The sequence below is a fragment of the Adiantum capillus-veneris genome, chromosome 20 (assembly GCF_014529385.1).
Source record: "Adiantum capillus-veneris isolate H3 chromosome 20, ASM1452938v2, whole genome shotgun sequence".
Taxonomy (NCBI): Eukaryota; Viridiplantae; Streptophyta; class Polypodiopsida; order Polypodiales; family Pteridaceae; genus Adiantum; species Adiantum capillus-veneris.
The window spans coordinates 16987070-17008858 of record NC_140950.1 but is presented as its reverse complement, the minus strand read 5'-3'; the positions used below and the strand labels follow the sequence as shown (position 1 = coordinate 17008858).

The following is a 21789-nucleotide window of genomic DNA, read 5'->3' as shown; positions in this document are numbered from 1 at the left end:
CATAAAGAAGTGGTTTGGGAGATGGGATGCATTACACTTGCTACATGATGCTTCAATTGACTCTCAAGTGAATGAAGCTTTTCTACAACGCCAATGTATTACGGCTTGGGAGAAATCCGGTGGGTCACGCTTCATACATTACACCACCTATATTGCCCCCAACTACAAAACCATGTTCTTTGCTGAGAGAGGAAACCGTACTCACACTTACATGCTTGAGCCTATTCCCTTGTCCGCGATACGCACTATCGCAGCAATTCGGCTTAGCTCCCATTTCCTTCGATGTGAGATAGGGCGTTGGGGCAATGGAGAAGAGTCAAATCGATTGTGCACATTATGCTCACTGCAAGTTCGAGAGTCTGAGTACCACACACTACTAGAGTGCTCAGCTTTTGATCACATCCGAACTTGCTTCTCTCACATTTTCAGCCATAACTTAGACCTACACACTTTCCTCTCCCAGCCAAAGTGTGGGCTCTCCATTGCGACTCTCATCACTACAATTTTGGAGCATCGAGAGTCACTCATTAGCCATACACATACTACATCACATGTAACTTTGGTCCCATAGGTTATATTTGACCTCCGAGGACGATAATAAAATCTATCTATCTATCTATCTATCTCTCTCTCTCTCATCATCTAGTCATAGCAAGGTTGAATGGTCTTCAAAACGAGTTTTTTGTGAGTATTAGAGTGAAAGCACTGTAATACTCCTTGTATTTAAACACAAGGAGCTAAAAATTGCACTATTTGGGTGTTTTTTATACCTCCCGTTCTGCGACGTTCCCGTTCCGGACCCCTAGCCGTTCCCCCGTTCCGCGGGGATTCCGTTGCCGTTCCCGTTCCGCGTTCCGGGTAACTATGGGGGCTGATTTTTGCCCATTAGAGTGCTATAATGTGTGTGAGTAGTGGGTGCAGATGCTCATAGCTTTAATGGAAAGTTTGCCTTCTCCCTTGCTCTATGTAGCGCGATGATTTGCTCTCGCGCACCCCTTTGCATATATGGTAATGCTCCTCTAGTTAGGCTTCTCAGATGACCATGTAAGTTATGGGGGTTTTATGCGCGCTTGCCAAGGAGTGGAATGACTCCTCTCTTGTGCAGCACGGATCGCGCGAGATTCAATCCACACATTCAATGTGCACTTTTGGAATATGCTCAACTAAACCAAAAGCCTCAAAGTAAAGCTCTAGTATCTAAGGAGTATCTGCTAGGTCCTCCTCCTCCTCCTCCTCCTCCATCCACTTTGCATCAAAACCGGATAATCCCTATACTTGACCAAATACCTGTGGACCGGCTTACCCTTCACTTTCCTTACCGCGTACGCTAGGAAATGATCAAGTATAAGAAATTCCTCAATTGCTTCAACCTCTGGTTGCTCCTTTGGCTCATTGTCCTTTGGCACTTCGCCTTTGAAAGGTCTCAATAGACTCACTTGAAAAGTAATGTGAATCTTCCAAGTATCCAACAACTTCAATCCAAAGGACACATCGTCGATCGTCGAAGATATCTGAAAGGCCCGTAGTATCTCATACTTAGCTTTGGAAAAAGCCTCTCCTTACCCTTCTTATTTCTATCTCAAATGTAAAAAGCACCTAATCACCTTCCTTCAACTACAAGTTGCGGCGATGCTTGTTTGCTGCTCTCTTATGCCATCTTTGAGACTTCTTCAAAGCCTCCTTAACCTTGGCACAAGCAGTCTCTACATTGTGTACAAAATGATTGCCTGAAAAATCTTGTCCTTGGGGCATAAAATAGGCAGGACCTTTTTGCGACCCTCAACCTCCTCAAATGGTGCCAATCCCATTGAAGTGTGAACAATGTTGTTATAAGAAAACTCCACCAATGGTAAATATATGTGTGGTCTAGTACGTCAGTACTTAGAGTCAATGTCTACTGAACTAGTTTTTGTCTTATGTCTCTTTTGCAGGCGCAATCGAGGGCGATTACAATTCTTTCAAGAGGGGGGTATGTCACAAAGTGATGACGTGGCATGGCCTAAAGGACAGAACCAAGCCGAGGTGCCTAGAAAAGGAGCAGAAGAAGTTGTTCCAACTTACAAGTTCCGACGGAGTGGCCCAAATAGGGTCAGGCCTAAAAACCTTATCCTTCCAACTTGCAGGATCTGGCTGAGGGGCCTAAAACCTTTAGAAATAAAAGCTTGGACCCGAAATTGCATGGAGCAGTTTACGTGGCAACTGGTACTTCCGCGATTTGCAATGGGATTTGCGAATGTTGTTGAGATGGTCGTGTGTATGGACAACCCACTACACGCTAGCTTTTGGGAGTCAGAACCTTTCATAAGTACAACTTTTCATGTAATTGCTTTCGGCCAGGGGCCTTTAAAAGTGTGCCTTGGGCCCCACTCTTGCTAGATTAGCTTGGGAGCATTGCCAGAGAGAGGACCCTCGGACATGGTACTTTGTAAAGCATAATAATAAAGAAATACCGAGAAGGGGCGCCAATCTTTGGGGCCAACTGGGTCCGGAACTATGCCGTGCCGTACCGTGTTAGACTCTCCTTAGGCCACTGCGCTCTAGCGTTTGGGAGTCAAAAGATTTTAGAAGCACAACTTTTCATGTAATCACTTTTGGCCAAGGGCCTTTAAAAGTGTGCCTAGGGTCTCACTCTCAGTAGATTAGCTTGGGAGCATGACCAGAGAGAGGACCCTCGGGCATTGTACTTTGCGAAGCATAATAATACCGAGAAGGGGCGCAATCTTTGGGACCAGTGTGTCTAGGTGTGAAACTATGCCGTGCTGTGTCGACTTTCTTCTTCTCTTTCCCTCTTTTTTCAAGTTGTGTTCAGTTGTTTCTAGATCTTCGGCTGGGAGTGTCCAAGTCTATTAGAGATTCTCCATAAACCGTGGCAAGACCTCTGTATAATGTCTCTTGAAACCGCTACGCAACTCCTCAAAGCTAGAGGCTCGTCTTGGGGCTTCTACCTGATTCCCATTTGATGGAAGCTCTAGATGGATCCTCCTGCTGAAAGCTGACCCTTGCCTGCAGACTCCCAGTTCCCCGGATTGGAACTCTTCAGCTTCAGATTGGTGGCTCTCGATTGCTAGAGGAAGATGCAGATAGTGTGAGCTCAATGTGCCGCCTATCATGATTGTGACTAAGTTAACAACATTACATCTACTCCTAGTTGTAGATACGTGAAGTGCCATGCCAAGGAGGACCCCTACGCTTGAATGGTCACACCCCGTCGCTCAAAAGACGTGCCTCTTCGCCAAAAGCCACACTCCTTCGACGACTGGTCACACCCCTTCGCTCTACGGTTGCGACTCTTCGTGGTTGCAGCTCTTCGCCGAAAGGATGTGTCTTTACGTCTAAAGTCGCGTCTCTTCACCATGGGACGTGTCTTTTCATTTATGTCTCTTCGTCTCCTATGTAAGGAGCCCTTGTATCACCTTTCAATCAATCAAACACAGAGTCTTTTGAGTCTTGTTTCTGAGTTCAGTTTAAGTTTCCTAAGTCTTAATCATGAGTTTAAGTACTTAATTAAGGATCAGAACCTAGAATCCTTATAGTGGTATCAAAGCAAATTTTTTCCCGAGACCCGAAGGTTGTGAGCCTCTCACCCTCGCCGCTATCCTCTCCCCCCCTTAGCGGAGTTGCATGGCTGCAGAGGAAAGATGGTGTACTTCTACGACGCGTATGAGGTAACTTAAATTTATTCTGTTCCAAATATGTAAATAAAGACCGAACACAGATGTGTGTGCGTGGCGTACTCGGAGAACCTTGCGTACCCTTCATCGGATTGCACTCCTTTGCACCCGTGTGTTAGCACCTCTACATGTGAAAGGATAACACCTCTTCGTGAGAGGGCACCACGGAAGGCACCCCCTTCACTGAGGCAGCACCCCTTCCTTCCCCCAAATCGCACCCCTTCATTCTCCCATGCGCTGGTTGTTAATGCGGCCTGCCTTCATGACGTTTCATCACTGGGCTGGAATTGAACATCAAAACAACTCTTTGCTGGCTGAAGCGTTGCCTTCTTTCGCTGGCTTTTCACGCTGCTGACAACTCTTCGTTGGTCTCTTTACGTACAACATATAGAGCGCCCAATTATTAAACCCAGCAGCGCACTGTACTTTAAAAAAGTCACATCACATCAGCGCTGAAAATTGCCTTCGCTGAAACATTTCGCTGGCTGCTGGCTGCCCCTTCATAAAAGCCTAAAAAACTCTTCGCTGGCTGAAATTTCCCAAATCGCTGGCTGGGCTGCGATGCTGCAAGTGACTTTTGGCGCTGAAATTTCCTTACGTAAAAATCCAGGCAGCATGACTTATTAAACTTTAAAAAGATAGCCCAAATTTATGAAAACCTCAAGTGCAAGGGGCTTTGTCTCTCGCATCCTACTGCATGGAGGAGTAGAGCAGAGACCCAGAGCTGTAACCTTGTGGAAGCAAAATAAGGAAATATCGAAAGAGGCACCAAGATTTGGGGCCAATGCCGTCTGGGAGTGGAACTTCGCCACTTTGTGTCTCACTTGGATTCTCTCTCTGTTTCAGTTTAGTTGTTTTGAAGTGCTAAAAGTCAGTTCCAGTCTGTTCTTTTAGTTGGCAAGTGGTGTCATCGCGTTATAGTGTTTTTAGAGCTACAGGCATCTGCTTTTTTGAAAGCAAACCTATCCCTCCAAGAACTGACAAAGCAAGAAGGCGATTCTTGGTTCTATTGTGTATCTGCAATTCTCCTTGACGAACTCCCCGACATACTCTCGAGACATCTTCAAGAGAACCTCTTGATTGTGCAACGTTTTCAACAGTTTTTGAACTACATGTTGCCGCCTTAAATTGTTCCTCCTCCTCCGACTCTAGAAAACACAAGGGCTTCTACCCGAGAGCCCACTCAGTCCTCTTTTCCAATCGGGGGAGGTTTCAGAAACATGGGGCAACCATCTGATTTATACTCAGTGCAAGTGCCTCTGCCACGGCCGTTGCCACCACCACGTTTACTGCCACGTGGGTATAATGGTTGGAGCTTGTATACCTACCCCTATTATCCACATCCTGGATTTGCTGGACTTAAAGGATGGTGGATCTACAGTAAACCTTTTCACCTTTTCACGCATGAAAGATACAAAGAAAGCCTTATAGTTCCTGTAGCAGTTTGACAACATCTATGCCATGGGGAACTACACTAAAGAATCAAAGATCTCTTGAGCCGTCGGTTTTCTCAAAGATAATGCTATGCGGTGGAGTTCTATAGTTACAAAGCCGCATGCTCCAAGGTCTTGGCAAGCTTTCAAGAATATTTTTGCGCGAAGCCACATGACATCCCTATTTGAAGTAAAGCTTTTGGCAGAATGGGGTAACCGAAAAATGTTTGCCATGGAAACTATAGAAGACTACAACCAAAGGTTCCTCGATGTTTACCTTATGGCGTCTTTCTTCAAGCTAATAACCTTGGAGGACTAGTGTGGATGCTATACCATTGGATTGCCATCACCTCTACAGGAATATTGTTTGTCTAGACAAGTTTCTACTATGCAAGAGCTTTCTGTGGATTCTATGTATACGCTTGTGGATTGGTTGCATCATGACATGGGTTCATATGTTTCAAATTATTTGCATGCTTGCCAGAGATGGTATGATACTGAGGCTTGTGAGTTGATGCGTCGATTTGGCTTTCTAGGTTGTATGCTACTGTGGTAGCTAGGCATTGGCTCTGCGTTGGTTAGTGATAGTGCTTCTTTCTCTCTTGACTAGCAGGGATCTTTATGTCTTGAGTTGGACCATTATTGGATTATAGTCATCCAGAGTGAAAGCTCCTACTCTGGGAGGATAGTTGGAGATGTGGACATTTTGTTTGTTCAGGAGCATAAGATGGCCAAACCATTAGGCAATTTTATGTATGCTTGATCTCGCACCTTTTGGGAGCTTGCTCAAAGAGAGGTGTCTTGCAGCTGTGTGCATCTGTGTGGGTCCACACTATGCTGCTTCTACTAGACACCATGGTTGTTGGTAGAGCCATTTACATTACCATACAGATCGGTGATACTTCGGTTGGTGTAGGAAAAAAAACGTTGTACGGTTGTGACTTCGGGGGAGGTGTGTGTGTGTGTTCACACTACAATGGAAATGCCTATGTAAAGTGCAAATATTCATGTAATATTATAAATAAATTTATGACATAGGCATGTTTGTATGTGCTCATGCCACACTAAGCTTACATGTGGCAATAGTAAATACAAAGAAGAGCAAGTTGCGGTGATATCGCTCACTTTCACAACATAAGAAATCAAATAGCGTTAGCGTTTTACGTAAATGAGATTCCAACGAATCTTTATATATATATATATATATATATATAGAGAGAGAGAGAGAGAGAGAGAGAGAGAGAGAGAGAGAGAGAGAGAGAGAGAGAGAGAGAGAGAGAGAGAGAGAGAGAGAAATGAAATGAAATGTTAACGTCTTCAAAAGGCCAAAATGACCTATGAGACCAAAAAAGTTACGATTGGTGAATCTGATATCATGTCTGAGTACGGATGTTAGAGAGAGAGAGAGAGAGAGAGAGAGAGAGAGAGAGAGAGAGAGAGAGAGAGAGAGAGAGAGAGAGAGAGAGAGAGAGAGAGAGATGAAATGAAATGAAATGTTAACGTCTTCAAAAGGCCAAAATGACATATAAGACCAAAAAAGTTACGATTGGTGAATCTGATATCATGTCTGAGTACGGAAATTACAAAGAACTAACACTAAAAACTAAAACACTAATCGGAAACTGATTCGGAGTTGAGACGAGATATAGGGGAGGGGGGGAGGGGTTGGTGGGTTCAAATGAAATCTCTCATCGGTTGCTGTCGAATCTCATCAACCTCCTCCATGGTCAGTACTCTGGTTGGGCGTCTTGCATGTCGAGCTGGAGTGATCTATATCTTCTGCTGTAGCCTTCGTCGATGGTGGGAGACCCCCTATGGTCGCGGGCATCTGGATCTGCCTAGCTCAACGGCTCGGTCAAGCAACGTACCTCTAGTGTGGGTGGGCTTTGAGATCTGCTGTGATGACTGCTCCTCTGGCTCTCCCTTGCCTGGTGTAAGGAAATCTGTGATTCGTCTCTGAGATTGTCTCTCCCCTGATGTCCTCAACAAGCTTTCCCTAAGTCTGCGCAGCTCTAGCAGGAACAATCGGAGACATCTTTTGATCCTCGTATCTCATGACTCTAGAAAATGGTCCGAAACCTTCTCTGAACAGCCAGTGGAAGCGGTCGCGTATCTCATAGTACACTCGTCAATGACATGTGTAGTGTAGCTATGTCTCTGGCTCTAAGTTGCATAGGTGACATATCCTGGCCACTGCTGGTACCCCTCGAAATCGGCCAGTCTTGATTTGGAGCTGATGTGAGGATGTGCGTATTTGCCCAATAGCGCATCTTATCCCATGAGATAAGTGTGTATTCATGTATGTAGGCCTAGTCACAAAACCGTCCTCCGTGAGTTGGAGAAGATGCTCTCTATAGAAGGCCATCTTCGTGCCCAACTCCTGTGTCGACTGTATCCATGTGCTCCTGGTATCTAGTTGAATCAGACCCTGGCGTATGAGTCTAGGATCTTTGTCCATGTGAGGGACAGGGATGGTGCATCCAGGGAGTATTGAAACGGAGGCAATCTATCCATGTTGAAACCATGTGACTGAAACCATGCTGTCATCTGTCCATACCAACATGCTGTATCGCCTTGTAGCGCTAGTTGTCGAGATGACTCTATGGCAAGCCGAGCGTATTTGTCCCTGGGGAGATCCCATAAACTGTGTATAAAGGATAGTGATCTAGTCAATGTCTCCACCACGAGAGCCGGGGGGGGGGGGGGGGGGGGGGGAAGGGGGGTGGTGGTGCGGCTAGCTCGGCTCGGATAATCTCATGTGGCACTGAGGCCTTAGCTTGAATCATCCGAGCGATCATAGACCAGAGGCCTCTCCATATATCTCCATCCATCTGTGTTGCTAGATCTCCCATGATGGTCTACTAAGGGTCCCCATACCTGAACTCTGTAGAGCATAGCTGAAGTCATTAGAGTGTCAAAAAGCCAAAGCTTTGTTCGCAGTTCCTGAAACTGAACCTGTGAACCCTGTAAATTGCGATCTTCTTTTTCTCCCTTGTTGCTCTAATTTCCGGCATTACTTATTGCATATGAGCAATCTGCAAGAGGGTGAGGTCATCTCCAAGAAAGATGCCTGTCTTCTTTAGAGTTGGTCTCTTCTTCGAGAAGTCCTTCTTTGCTTCCATGGAGGGGAAATGGAGGATGAGTGCCCTTTCTTTCGAGGTTTCTCTGTTGCTCCCACTTTGCTTATTGCCCACTCTCCAAGCCCTCGTATGTGTCTGCTCATTAACCCCCACCAGAGTTATGAGTTCTTTCACCTCTTCATCCACATTATCTTGGTCTCTCAAGCCACATATCCTTACGTGTAAGGCCTGCACACGTCTCCTTTGCTCCTCTTCTAGTGTCAAGTTAATGATGGTTGGTGTGGGGGTGGGGTTATTTCCTTGCCCTTTCCTTTCTTGACAATCTCGATCCATTTTTCGGCCTTTTCTGCTTTTTGTTGGGTCTTTGTGATGACATCTACCCACGAGGTCGTCATTTCTTTTTGTTGCTCCTCACCTTCTTTGATGACCCGCATTTGTTCTTTAATCGTGTTAAGCTCTTCAATTACTGAGGGTTGAAGCTCTCCCTCTTCGAGAACATTTTGCGATCGCACCTCTGCAAGTTGTAACAAACTGTTGACGTGTCAAAGCCTAAAGAATGGAGCCAACTTACAGATGACGTGGTTGCCCAAGAGCAGAAACCCTAACCCTAATTTTGCAAGAAACCCTAACTGCTGAAACCCTAATTCTGGAAACCCTAACCCTAAAATTGCAGAAACCCTAACCCTAACCCTAAGGGCAATAGCAGACAGATTTCCAAAATTTTCGTCAACATGATGACGTGGCAGGCTATGCGGATTTCCGCGTTTTGTGCTGGTTGATGACGTGGCAGGCTGTACGAATTTCCGTGATTTACGTTGGCAGCTTTTTAGCTTTGCTTTTGGACCAGAAGCTTTTGAGTTTTAAAGGCTTTTTATTGTAACTGCTTTTCACGCCAAGGGCCTTTAAATATGAGGCTAGGGCTCATTCTCTGGCATGCTTCCTAGCGAAGGTGCAGAGTCTGGAGTACCGACTTGTACTGTGTGGATGCAATATAAAGAAATACCGAAAGGGGCGCCAAGGTTTGGGGCCAATACTCTCTGGGGTGGAATTCCGCCACTCCGTGTCGTCTCTCTCTTTCAGTTCAGTTGTTATTGAAGTGCTAAAAGTCTGTTCAGTCTGTTCTTTTCTATTGGCATGTGGTGCCCGTCTTGTGACAGTGGTATCAGAGCATCAGGCGTGTGCTTTTCTGAAAGCATACCGGTTCTACAAAAGAGCAGACAGCTTTTTGAATTTGATTTGAGGTATCATCGCCCTCCAACCCGGACTTATTAGTCACTCCCACCTTACTTCATCGCGCATTGGTGGGCGCGCTCCCGTCTTCACCGCAGTGTCTTACAGGGCATAAGCCAATTAAGAACCCAATACTTGGAATTCATGGATTCAGCAGAATATTTGCAGTTTCTGCTCAACGAGCTTCACGACATTCTTTCGCGGCATCCTTAGCAGAATCTTTCGATCCTGCACAGTTTTCAACAATTTTTGAACAACATGTTACCCCCTCTGATGCCCCAGGTGGTACCTCCTCCTCCGGCACCAGAAAGTACGAGAGCTTCCAATAGTGATGAGGCCCTCGCCGATGTTGTAGAGATTGTTAGAAGATTGCATGCAGATGCAAGGTGAGAGGGAGAAGACAGAGCTGCTTTTGTGGATGCATTGGTCAATGATTTGGAAGGAGACACGTCTCAAGCTCAAGGAGGTGCTTCAATGAGTACGCATGCTAAGGGAACGATCAATGTCAGTGGCTCTTCCAAGTCCAATGTGGGGTCCTCAAGCAAGATTAGGAAGGCTGCTCAAGGGGGTTTGGCAAGTGCATTTGGCTTGCAAACACGGAAGCAAGCAGACCAAGCCTTGCGCAGGTTTTTTTATGCTGAAGATGTTCCTTCATGGAAAGTAAGGAGCCCTTACTTTTTGTAGATGGTGAAAGCTATGGGACAAGCAGGTTCCTCGTATGTTCCCCCTTCTTATCATGCTTTGCGCACCACAGGATTGAATGAAGAGGTCAAATGCGTAAAGACTGAGATCATGGGTGTGCGCGAGAAATGGAAAAGATATGGATGCTCTATTGTGTGTGATGGATGGTCTGACACTAGGCGCATGCCTATCATTAACTTTCTTGCATGCTCTATTCATGGGTCAATGTTTTTGAAAGCTGTAGACACATCTTGGGAAACACACACATTAGAATTCATTGCTAAGCATCTCAAACAGGTTATCAGAGAGGTTGGCCCAACAAATGTTGTGCAAGTATGCATAGACAATGCAACCAATTGTGTTGGTGTTGGGGAGATGATTGAAAGGGAGTGGAAACACATTTCTTTTTACCAGATGTGCTTGCCATTGCTTGGACCTTTTCTTTGAGGACGTTGGGCAGATTGGTTGGGTTTCAAAAGTGCCTGAGGATGCAACAAAGATTGTCACATTTATGACAAGAAAGTCTACTGTGTGGGCATTGAGCAAGAAGAACTTGGTAAAGTCGTCCGCCACTCTATTGTGTACTACTTTATTATGTTGGCCAATCTTGTGGATGAGAGATGCATGCAAGGTATGCGTAAGCTTATGATTGATGACAAATTTGGGAAGATGAAGAGATCCAAGACTGAAAAGGCTACCGAGGTCTCTAACATTGTGTTTAATGCATCCTTTTGGCAAGAGGCCAGGCTGATTTTGAAAATAACTGCTCCAATTTTGAAAATTCTCCGATTGGTTTTGGAAGGAGCCACCATGGGGCTTATGTACGAGCTTACGGATCGCATGGTAGAGCAAATTGAAAACATGCAAGGCATTTATGCTGCAAGGATGAGAGAGATTAGGGATGCATGCATTGAAAAATGGAATATGTTGCACACACCATTACATGCTGTTGGATATATGTTGCATCCTATATAGTATATGGCGAGGAAGAGGGCAAGACAGTGATGGCGAGGTGCATGAAGGATGGATGACATTCCATTCTTGGACAGGTACACCAAGGGTGATTTGACCTTGCAAGGCACCCTAATTGATGAGTTTGACATCTATAAAGCTGAAAGCAAGTCATTTGCTCATCCAATTGCAAAAGATTCAAATAGGATTCAAGAGGGAGTTAAATGGTGGGAAACTTTTAGGGCTTGCATACCCGCTTTGCAAGCTCTTGCTTTGAGGGTGCTTTCTCAAGGGACATGTGTCTCTCCATGTGAGAGAAATTGGAGCACCTTCTCTCTCATTCATACCAAGAGAAGAAATAGGCTACTCCCATCTTATATAGAGAAGCTTGTGTACATACACACAAACTTGAGGCTGTGGGGGAGCAGGAGAGAGAGCCCACTTGTTATCCTATGCAATGAGAGTGAAGGAGAAGAGGAGGGTGGCGCAGAAGAAGCTCACGCAGAGAAGAACGTGAGAGAGAGAGAGAGAGAGAGAGAGAGAGAGAGAGAGAGAGATTTGGGAAAAGTCACGCTTTTGTTTTTGGGCTTCACATTTGAGTATATGAGTAAGTGACTAGGGGGCCATTCACACTTGGGCCCCCTCACTTATAAGTCTTTTTAACTTATAAGTTATAAGTACAAGGCACTTAGGCCTTTATTCCCTAACAACCTCCCACCTAAAGGCAATGTACCTTGGGAGATCAAAGAATCAGCTAACTATAATACAACAGCTGATCATGCACTTACTCATCCAACACCCATCATCTGACGGCAATATGCAAACCGCTCTGCTGGAAGACTCTTGGTCAAAAGATCTGCAGGATTGTCATCTGTGTGCACCTTGACAAGTGTAATGCTCTTGTCATCAAGCACACTCCTGATAAAATGATACTTCACCTCTATGTGCTTTGTCTTGGCATGAAAAACAGGATTCCTTGCAAGCATAATAGCACTCTGACTATCACAGTGTAGCACAGGAACCAGTGACTTAATGCCAAGCTCTTCTACCAAACGCATGAGCCACAAAGCTTCTTTGCATGCCTCAGTGGCAGCCACATACTCAGCCTCAGTGGTAGACAAAGCAACACATTTTTGCAGTCTAGAAATCCAAGAAACTGCACCTCCTGTGAATGTAAACACATATCCAGAAGTAGACTTCCTACAATCTGGATGTCCAGCAAAATCTGCATCTGTAAAGCCATGCACAGATGTCTCACCCTTCCCAAAACAAATGCACAAGTCTTTAGTGCCTTTCAAGTATCTCAAGATACACTTCACTGCTTCCCAATGCTTTTTGCCAGGATTGCTCATGTACCTGCTTACCACTCCCACCGCAAATGCAATGTCCGGACGTGTAGCAACCATATCATACATCAAACTGCCAACGGCTGATGCATAAGGAATCTTGGCCATTTCAGCCCGCATATCATCTGTGTTTGGGCAGTCATGTGCAGTCAGTTTTACATATGGAGGCAGCGGAGTACCAAGTGCCTTTCCCCCATCCATATGAAAACGATGTAGCACCTTATTAACATAATCTCGTTGAGATAGATACAGACGCCTGTTGAGTCTATCTCGAGAGATACGCATGCCCAAAATATGATTAGCATTACCAAGATCCTTCATGTCCAAGCGATTCTTTAAGCTTTGCTGTAGTGCATCCAACTCCGTGACATTGTTACCCGCAATAAGCATGTCATCAACATACAAAATCAGCAATAGAAGAGATCCATCACTTGCCGTTTTGATATACAAACAGTGATCAGAATTACTTCTTTTGTATCCTTGAGACCTCATGAATGTATCAAACTTGTGATACCATGCACGGGGAGACTGTTTCAAACCATACAAGCTCTTCAAGAGTCTACATACTTTCTTCTCTTGCCCCTTTGACACAAAACCTTCTGGCTGCATCATATAGATCATCTCAAGCAAATCGCCATGCAAAAACGCTGTTTTGACATCCATTTGCTTTAACTCCATATCTTCAGAGGCAACCAGGCCTAAAACAAGACGTAATGTGGCAAGCTTTATAACAGGAGAAAAAATCTCATCAAAATCAACACCATGCTTTTGTTTGTACCCTTTAGCAACCAAACGTGCCTTGTACTTAGAAGAAGCATCAGATGTGACCTTGGTCTTGTAAACCCATTTACATGGCAGAGCCTTATGCCCTTTAGGCAAATCAACCAAGTCCCATGTATGGTTTTTCTCCAAAGACTGCATTTCCGAAACCATTGCTTTGAACCATTTCTTACTGTCTTCCCGTTGCATAGCCTCTTTATAGCAAGACGGCTCACCACAATCAGTAAGCATGACATAGTCCAAAGACGGTTCATATCTATCGGGGGGCCTTGTCACCCGAGTAGACCTACGCACCCAATGATCCATAACAGGTGGATTTTCAGCCTGTAAACCATCAAAAACAGCAGGCTGTTCAGCTGGTTGCATCACAACAACGGGCGGTCTAGGAGCATCAACCTGTTCCCCTACCTGTGGTGCATCAATGGCAACTTGTTGGGGCTGATTTTCAGCAGCTAATGGCTGATTTTCAGCAGCATTTTCAGCATGTAAAGGCTGCTGAACATTGGGCCTTCTTGGCTGTCCATATGTAACATCTTCACGAAAAACAACCCGGCGCACTTCCTCGACCTTTGTGGGCTGTTTGTGCATGCAATTCTCATTGAAGATGACATCATTGCTGCGTATGATTTTCCGTAATGCGGGATCCCATAATCTATACCCCATTTCACCATCCTCACCATATCCTAGGAAAATGCATTTATGAGACTTCGGTTCTAGTTTGGTGCGAAGTTCACTCCAGATGTGAACATAGGTCTCACAACCAAACACTCTTAAATGTGCATATGAGGGTGGCTTGCCAGACCACACCTCCTCAGGCACCTTTCCACCCAAAGCCTTGCTAGGTGAGCGAGTAATCAAGTGAATAGCTGTTTGCACAGCTTCTGCCCAAAAACCATGAGGTAATGCAGCATGTGACAGCATACTCCGAACTTTCTCTTGGATAGTCCGGTTCAACCTCTCTGCAACTCCATTCTGAGAGGGATTAAAAGGAGCCGTGAGCTCTCTTTTAATACCTTTAGTAGCACAAAAGTCAATAAATGCTTTTGATACATACTCCCCCCCATTGTCTGAGCGCAAAGACCTAAGCTTCTTGTCAGTTTGATTCTCAACAAACGCAAGAAACTTCTTGAAAGTATCCAAAACATCGCTTTTAGCACGTATTGGATACACCCACACCTTACGTGTAGCATCATCGATAAATGAGACAAAATATTTCTTTCCCCCTAAGGACAACTGTGGCATTTCACATACATCGGAATGCACTAAGTGTAACCTGTCAGACTTCAAAGAAAGTGACCTTTTGTGCGGTGTTTGACTGTGCTTACCATAAATACAGTGCTCACAATGAGAAAAATCAGCATACCTCAAACACGGCAAATAACCACAACGAGACAGAGTTTCCATTCCTCTTTTACTCATGTGTCCCAACCGGCCATGCCACAAAGAGACACTTGGCTGCTCGGTTACGGCGACAACATGGTCACGCACACTAGATACATGCAAAGGATACAAAGTGTCCGATTTACAACCCTTGGCTACAATCCGGGCCCCTTTACAAATTTTCCACTTGCTATCACCAAAAGTGGTGTGATAGCCTGCATCATCTAGCTGCCCTGTACTAATCAAACTCTTCTTGAGTTGTGGCACATGACGCACTTTGTGCAAAACAAAAGTCATACCATCAGCAAAAGAAAACTGGACACTGCCAATACCTGCAATGTCACATGCATAGTTGTCTCCCAAATAAACAGTGCCCTGCACCTCACCTGAGTACTGTGTAAACCAATCCCTATGAGGTGTTACATGAAAGGAGGCACCTGAATCAAGAATCCAAGTATGCATGTCCACATCAGAACCCATAGCAAGGGTATGTGCATCCACAGAAGAGGCATTGAGTACATCAGTGCTGCTGTCACTGTCACAACTACTAGCAACATTGATCTCCTCAATCAACACAGTGCTCTTCTTGGCATTTCCCTTGTCCTTTGCATCAGTTTCAGCACCCTTGTTCTTCTCTTTCTTCCACTCATAGCATTCCCGTTTATAATGCCCTTTCTTTCCACAATGATGACACACAACATCTTTCCTACGAGATTTGCTGCGTGCCCTGTCCTTACTGTCAGATTTCTCCCTCTGTTGAGACCTGCCTCTCAAGTGCAATGCATTAGAAGACCCACCTGTGGTGTTCTTCCTGTTCATCTCTTCCATCAAGAGAGCTCTCTACATCTGCATACTTAAGTGACGCACTTGAGTTACTAAGAGCTGTCCGGAATACATCCCAACTCTCGGGCAATGTGCATAGCAGAAAAGTAGCTTTGAACTCCTCATCAATCGTGAATTTCAGCTCTGTCAGTTGGCTGAAAATAGAATTGAATTCATTGAGGTGCACTGACATGTGCGTACCCTCCTTCATGCGGAGATCCATAAGCTTCTTAAGCCAATACACTTTACTGGCAGCACTCTGCTGTGCATACAACTCGTCTAAACGCTTCCACATGCCCCATGCTGTCTGCTCATTCTCTACATTGAAGAGTAAATTGTCAGACACCGAAAGCATGATCGTGGAGCGAGCCAACTCGTCCACTTCTTCCCATTCTTCAACCTCCATATCAACCGGTTTCACACCCTGTAACTTAATAGGTTTCGCCTGTTTCTTCTGCAACATCACATTATAACATTGCTTCTTCCATATAGCAAAGTTATGGGCCCCTTCAAGCTTGCGAATGTGCAACAAATTGCCACTTTCACTGCTAGAAACCATTCTGAGTGATTGCAAACACTGAAACCCTGTTTTGCCGACCTAAACACGTCCAAATGTGCGCAATCGGGCAAAAAACAGCTTGCTGTTACAGAAAAACAGCGAGCAAATTTCACGCAAAATCACCCCAAAACAGCGTACATTCACTGCCAAACCCTTACCAAAGGTTTCCACAAGGTGTATACATCATTTGCTTGCTGAAATTCCCTGTTTTAGGGCAAAAATCAGACCTGTAAACACCTGTTTTGCTGAATTTTCAGAACCTCGTTGGTGGAAACACCTGTAAGATTGACCTGTGAGACTTGCCCTAATGAAATTGCATCAAATTGACCCCGAAATTGGTCAATTTCAGCAGAAATAGGCTGCTGTTCGCCAGTTTTTGAAACCCTAATTTTGGGGAAACTGTCACCGGAGGTCGATTCTACACGGTGAGAGGATCCCTTCGCGAGAGAGTTGATCGAAAACGGTTGAATATCCTTCCCGCAGCGAGCAAGAACAGAATTCTGATCTGTGTTGCGAAAATGGCTCTCTTGGAAACCCTAAAGCTCTGATACCATGTGTGGGGGAGCAGGAGAGAGAGCCCACTTGTTATCCTATGCAATGAGAGTGAAGGAGAAGAGGAGGGTGGCGCAGAAGAAGCTCACGCAGAGAAGAACTTGAGAGAGAGAGAGAGAGAGAGAGAGAGAGAGAGCTCGTTTAGAGATTTGGGAAAAGTCACGCTTTTGTTTTTGGGCTTCACATTTGAGTATATGAGTAAGTGACTAGGGGGCCATTCACACTTGGGCCCCCTCACTTATAAGTCTTTTTAACTTATAAGTACAAGGCACTTAGGCCTTTATTCCCTAACAGAGGCTCATATCCAAAATCAAAGAGCGTGGCTATGAGAGAATGGAGGTCACATTGGAAATGCTCAATAAGGAAATAGATGAGGACCGCTTGCTTGCCTTGCAAGAGATTCAAGAGGCCATTGCAGAGAGTACTACAGATGCGATAGAGCCTATTCCCATTGCTGGTACCAATCATATTGGAGCATCATGCTCAGTTGGTGGTGATGAGGATGAGGATGAGGATGAGACGAGGATGATGCTGCTTATGACGATGAGGATGTGAGCTATGGTGAGAGTTAGAGCTCACTACACATGGCCACCTGCTTTTGGACCATGGTTTTGGACATTTACTTATGCCGTATGGTGTTCACTGTTGACTCTAGTGTTAGTTAGATTCTAGCAGATAGTCTCTAGTTATGTTTTGGATTTAGCCTTTAGGAGACTACACTCCTGAATGTTTTTTGGCCTGCTTCTACAGTCCTCACTCCTTTTTGTTTGGAGGCTACTTTATTACTTAGAGGCACCATCCCTCTCAACTTTCTCTCTCTACGCAACCGCGGGGGGGGGGGGGGGGGGGGGAACTCCAGGGAGCAAGGTAGCGTGAGGCAGCGGGGGAAATGGGGTGAAGAGCGTGAGGCGGCGGGGGGGGAGTTTGCAGAGGGGGAAGAGCACGATGCAGCAGGAGCGCGGGAATAGGGCAGCGGAAGCGTGAGAGAGGGAGAGGCAGCGAGAGCGCGGCGGGGCAGGCTAGCAGGAGTGCGAGGCAGAGCAGGAGCAGAGCAGGGGAGTGGGGGAGAGGGAGAGAGAGAGAGAGAGAGAGAGAGAGCGTGATGCAGCAGGGCAGCGGAAGCGCGAGAGAGGGAGAGGGAGCGAGAGTGCGGCAGGGCAGGGTAGCGGGAGCGCGAGGCAGAGCAGGGCGGGGGGGGGGGGGTAGCTAATGTTGAGATGGTTGACATGGTTGTTGCGTGCTAGAGTTTGCCACGCATAGCATGATTTGCAGCACTGCCAGCGGCCAGCCACAGGCTCAGCCCCACAATCAAATTTGGGCCCCGTAAATCTTATACCTACCCTAATAAAAATCAAGGCTTAAAAGCCTTTGAAATTCTGCAAGTGAAGAAGAAACAAACAAAACGTATGTACTGAAACGCCAATCCGTAAGCCTTCAAAAATTTTTAATGAAGAAAAAACAAACCCCAAAAAGCAGAAGCTCTAAAAACAGTAGCTCCCAAAAAGCAACAGCGCAGACTGCCGTTTGGACTGCCACGTCAGCTGCCGCAAATTGTGCTGCAAATTTCGGGTAGTGCCACTTCAGCAGTACTGCAGCTCTGCGTTATTCTTTGAGTTCTGGCTTTCATCAAATTAATGTCTGGCCTTTTAAAGTAGATCCCTGCAACCTGTCAAGAATGCCATCTAGTTGAGGAATAGGGAATCGGTTTTGATGGCTACTTGTTGAGTTCCCTCTATTAATACACATCCTTCATGACCTGTCAGGATTCCCTTTCCTGTCTTGCTTTTTGCAAGAGCACTCTGTGTTTTGCTCACGCTTCACCCTCTGGCTGCTTTTGCCAGCATAGCTGCATCCTGGCAGGTGATCTGATGACAACGCGCATACCAACGATTGCTGATGCTAATTTTGATGTCACACTATTTAGTCACTACAACACATATTTGAGCTGATGGTTATATAACTGTGGAGGGTTCCTGCGAACTTGCGAAGGTGATTTGGGCTTTTCTTGGATTCATCTAGGTTTATTTCAAAGTCGTACCAGTAAACATTCAGATTTCACATTGTGAGATTTTTGCATCAGTTGCGACCAATTAAAATCATTCTAATTTTCTCTCTTCAAGGGTGCGTATGTCTGTCTACTACATTGTGGGAGATTATTCATTACATAGGTTCATTGTTAGTGCTAATCCTTCCATGTGACTGAATCTGCTCTCTTTGGGGCCATGACAGAACTCAATATAGAGACTTTGTTTTAATGTATGCCGCCTGTGTGTACGTCTGTGTGTGTTGCTACCCAGCTCTACAGCCATTGGTAACATTACTGAGGACACTCTAATTTTTCAACACTATGCATGTTGGAGCTGATGGTCATGTTCTCTTTTGGAGGACTAGCATGAATCTACATCTTGCATTTTTTTTAATAACTGAAGTTGAATTTCTCCTGGATTCGTCTAGATATGTGGAAAAGAGATTTATCACTAGCACTCCGTTTCGTGATTCTGTATTCTTGATTTCTTTATTCAGAAGTACATAAATAGTCTTTTTAAATGCATTACAGATAGCCATATTGAAACATCATTTCCAATTTTTTGGGGATGTGGTGAGTGTGGAGATAGAAGATTTGGATAGACAAGGAGAATCCAATTTCACAGAAAAAGCGACTGCGAAGGTGACCTTCAGTACAAGAATTGCTGCTGAGAAAGCTTATGCGCAAGGTAGGTGGTTCCAAGGGACAGCTCTTCAGTTTAGCTGGGTCAATCCTCCTTCGAATACTACTAGTGTAACATCATCAGATAATGCGCATGTGGAGATGAAGAATAGTCCAATCAGTGGTTTGAAGAACGAGAAAGGAGCAGAAGACGGGCAATCTTCACGGACTCGCACATCAGCTGCTGGGAATGGCTCTGACATTGAAGGTGGATGTGAGACAGACAGTCAACTGAAAAATGAGTGTGTTGCTACGCTTGCAGGTGACTTGGAGAAGGTTTCTGAAGAAGGTAACGTTGTGGAATCTAACACTGCTGGTTGATACAGTTTGATGAGTGGGTGATGAAGCTTGTTAGATTCCGATCATTTCATTGGATGCTGTAAAATTGTGAGTAGCATCTGTTTAAATTATATACTGGTTGTAGGGTAAAAAATTTTGCAGATTGAGGTGAAAGGTCCCATCATTTACTTGAGGTTGCCAGGGTTTCATCGAACTCAAGGAACACGCTAAGCTGCTAATGGCCAGCCCATGTACACGGTCTGCTCATCCGCATCAGTTATGATTAATTTTTGCTGTGGTTGGAAGCTAGAATGGCTCCAACCTTTGGTTCTTTACTTTGCTTTTAACAAATGTTTATGCGGCTCCATGTTGGAGGGCAGAAGCAGACATTAAGGGCCATAGGTGGCATTGAGCAAGCTTAAAATACAGTATTATGGTCTGAGACTGTACATTATATCACCTTGTCATGTTTAAAAAGGGAACATCTCAGAATCATCTGGCCTTGTCACCTAACAAATACTCTGTTGGTCAGCCACCATTGAAGAGAAGGGGTTTATAAAAAGGTGATTTCTTCAGTTTATGTTACTGTTTGTATGGAAGTAGTAATGATGCACGGTTGAGGATAAATCTCTAGAGGGCACGTGGTTTACGACGTCTAAGTAGTTCCTGCTTGTGACTTTTCATATTGAAGAGTACTGCATATTGTTTTTTGTTTTGCAAAATTTTACTCCTGAAATCAGGAACTTGTGTTTGTAGTTCAATTGTCTCCATTGCCAGCTATTGTGGAGTTGTAAGGTTGCAGAAGGGCCTGAATGACGACTCTAGATCCTCGTTGTTCCTAGCTGATTTATAGATCCCATCATGTCTCCGTAACATCAACCAAGGTACCTCTCGTTTTCTGTACTCTTTTCTTTACTCTCAGGAAAGGAAGCCTCAGGGTGATATAAGCTAAAACAGCCAGGGTGGTATAAGCTAAAATAGCCAATGAATTTACTGGCGACATTGATCTGTTGAACATGTGAAGTTTGAGGTTTCTGGGTGAGAAATTAACACAGTTTTCAAGCAAAAGGCATGAAGTGGGCCTTTACAATGGGTGGAGACTATTTTTCAGTGACTTGTCTAGAGTGGATGAAAAACCGAAAGTTGAGTATTTTTCCTTTTTGTTGCTCTAGAACTGCAAGAGTAAAAGCTGCTTAATTATGCTAAGCTTCAGATGTTGCTTTTCGAGTAATCTGAAGATGGTCCAACAGCAGGAGCAAGTCGAAGCTTACTAAAAATGAGAGTTCTTATATGTAGGAGGTATATGAGAGCCGAAAACAACAGAAAAGTGAGAAATTGGAGCTTGTGCCTGTATTTACCTTTACTTCAGGCCTTAGAGTCTGGAGTTTCAATGGGTGGAGAGAAGTCCTAGGCTTTACTTCTGTTGTTTACCATACTATTTAACCTGAGTCTCATAGAATCGGTGCTGTTATGGTGTATGCCAATCTGGAAAGGGGCGTCTTTTCTTGGATGCATGCCCGCAGCCCATGTATATTGCCTTTGGCTGCAAAATCCAATATCTTGCACAGGTTTGAGTGACGAGAGCGAGCAGGTTATTGTGAATATAGCTAGCAATGGTGGAAAGCATCTCGTCCCCATCGGCAGTGCAGCCTGTTGTGTTATTGCCTCGTAGTGTCAAAGTCTTTTATCTAGAGTCTTACAACTGGCCAAGGACGAGAAATAAAATGCACATGCAATCGGCCAAAGTCTTCTAGTTATAGCTATTGGTGCGAGGGTAGAATTGTGTATTTTTGTGCACACGTGTTTTGTTGAGTTTGACCGTTTGTAGACCTTTTGACTATTTGAACAGGATGTTTGGTACCTTGCTCTCTGTCCTTTCTAAGTGTACTTCGATGTACTTACTACTGTGCAACAAGCTATGTCCTAGGGTGTAAATTGTCCGGGGCAGTTCTCCTCGAGCCTTGTTGTTTCCACCTTGTAGTATACTTGTCATGATAAACAGTAACATTTTGGCAATTAAACCCTGCCACAATGAGATGCACGGCAAGGAGCGTTCGATGCAATAGGTAGCCTACACAAAACTTTTAAGATTCGGAAGAACTGTTGAGGGATGGAGGAGTTGATAGATTCTCTTCACTAAAAGCTCAGGGTAGCATGGTTACTGCTGCCCAGAATTTTGTTTGTTTCTCAAACAAAAAAGGATGAGGATGCCAATGTTCAAGTTTAGAGTTTGTGGGGTTCAGAATGTGGCTAGACTTTGTGATGTGAAACAGGTTGACCTAGGGGAGTTGAAGAGGTGCATTCTTTAAGTTGTTTGG

General features: G+C 44.9%; 1 protein-coding gene across 3 annotated transcripts in view; it reads left to right on the top strand.

The window, feature by feature from the left end:
* LOC147432173 (zinc finger CCCH domain-containing protein 41-like) overlaps positions 1-20961 on the top strand; it is a 58338-nt gene extending 37377 nt beyond the window's left edge. The window contains exons 6-7 of one of the 3 annotated variants that reach the window (XM_086492157.1): positions 19043-19481; positions 20228-20961. In XM_086492157.1, the coding sequence (XP_086348283.1) occupies positions 19043-19481; positions 20228-20265 (477 nt within the window). In that variant the 3' untranslated portion in view covers positions 20266-20961. Of the gene's footprint in view, positions 1-19042; positions 20050-20227 lie in introns of those variants that run through there. The other 2 variants (XM_086492160.1, XM_086492158.1) reach the window with 2 other exon arrangements.
* The last annotated feature ends 828 nt before the right edge of the window (positions 20962-21789 follow it).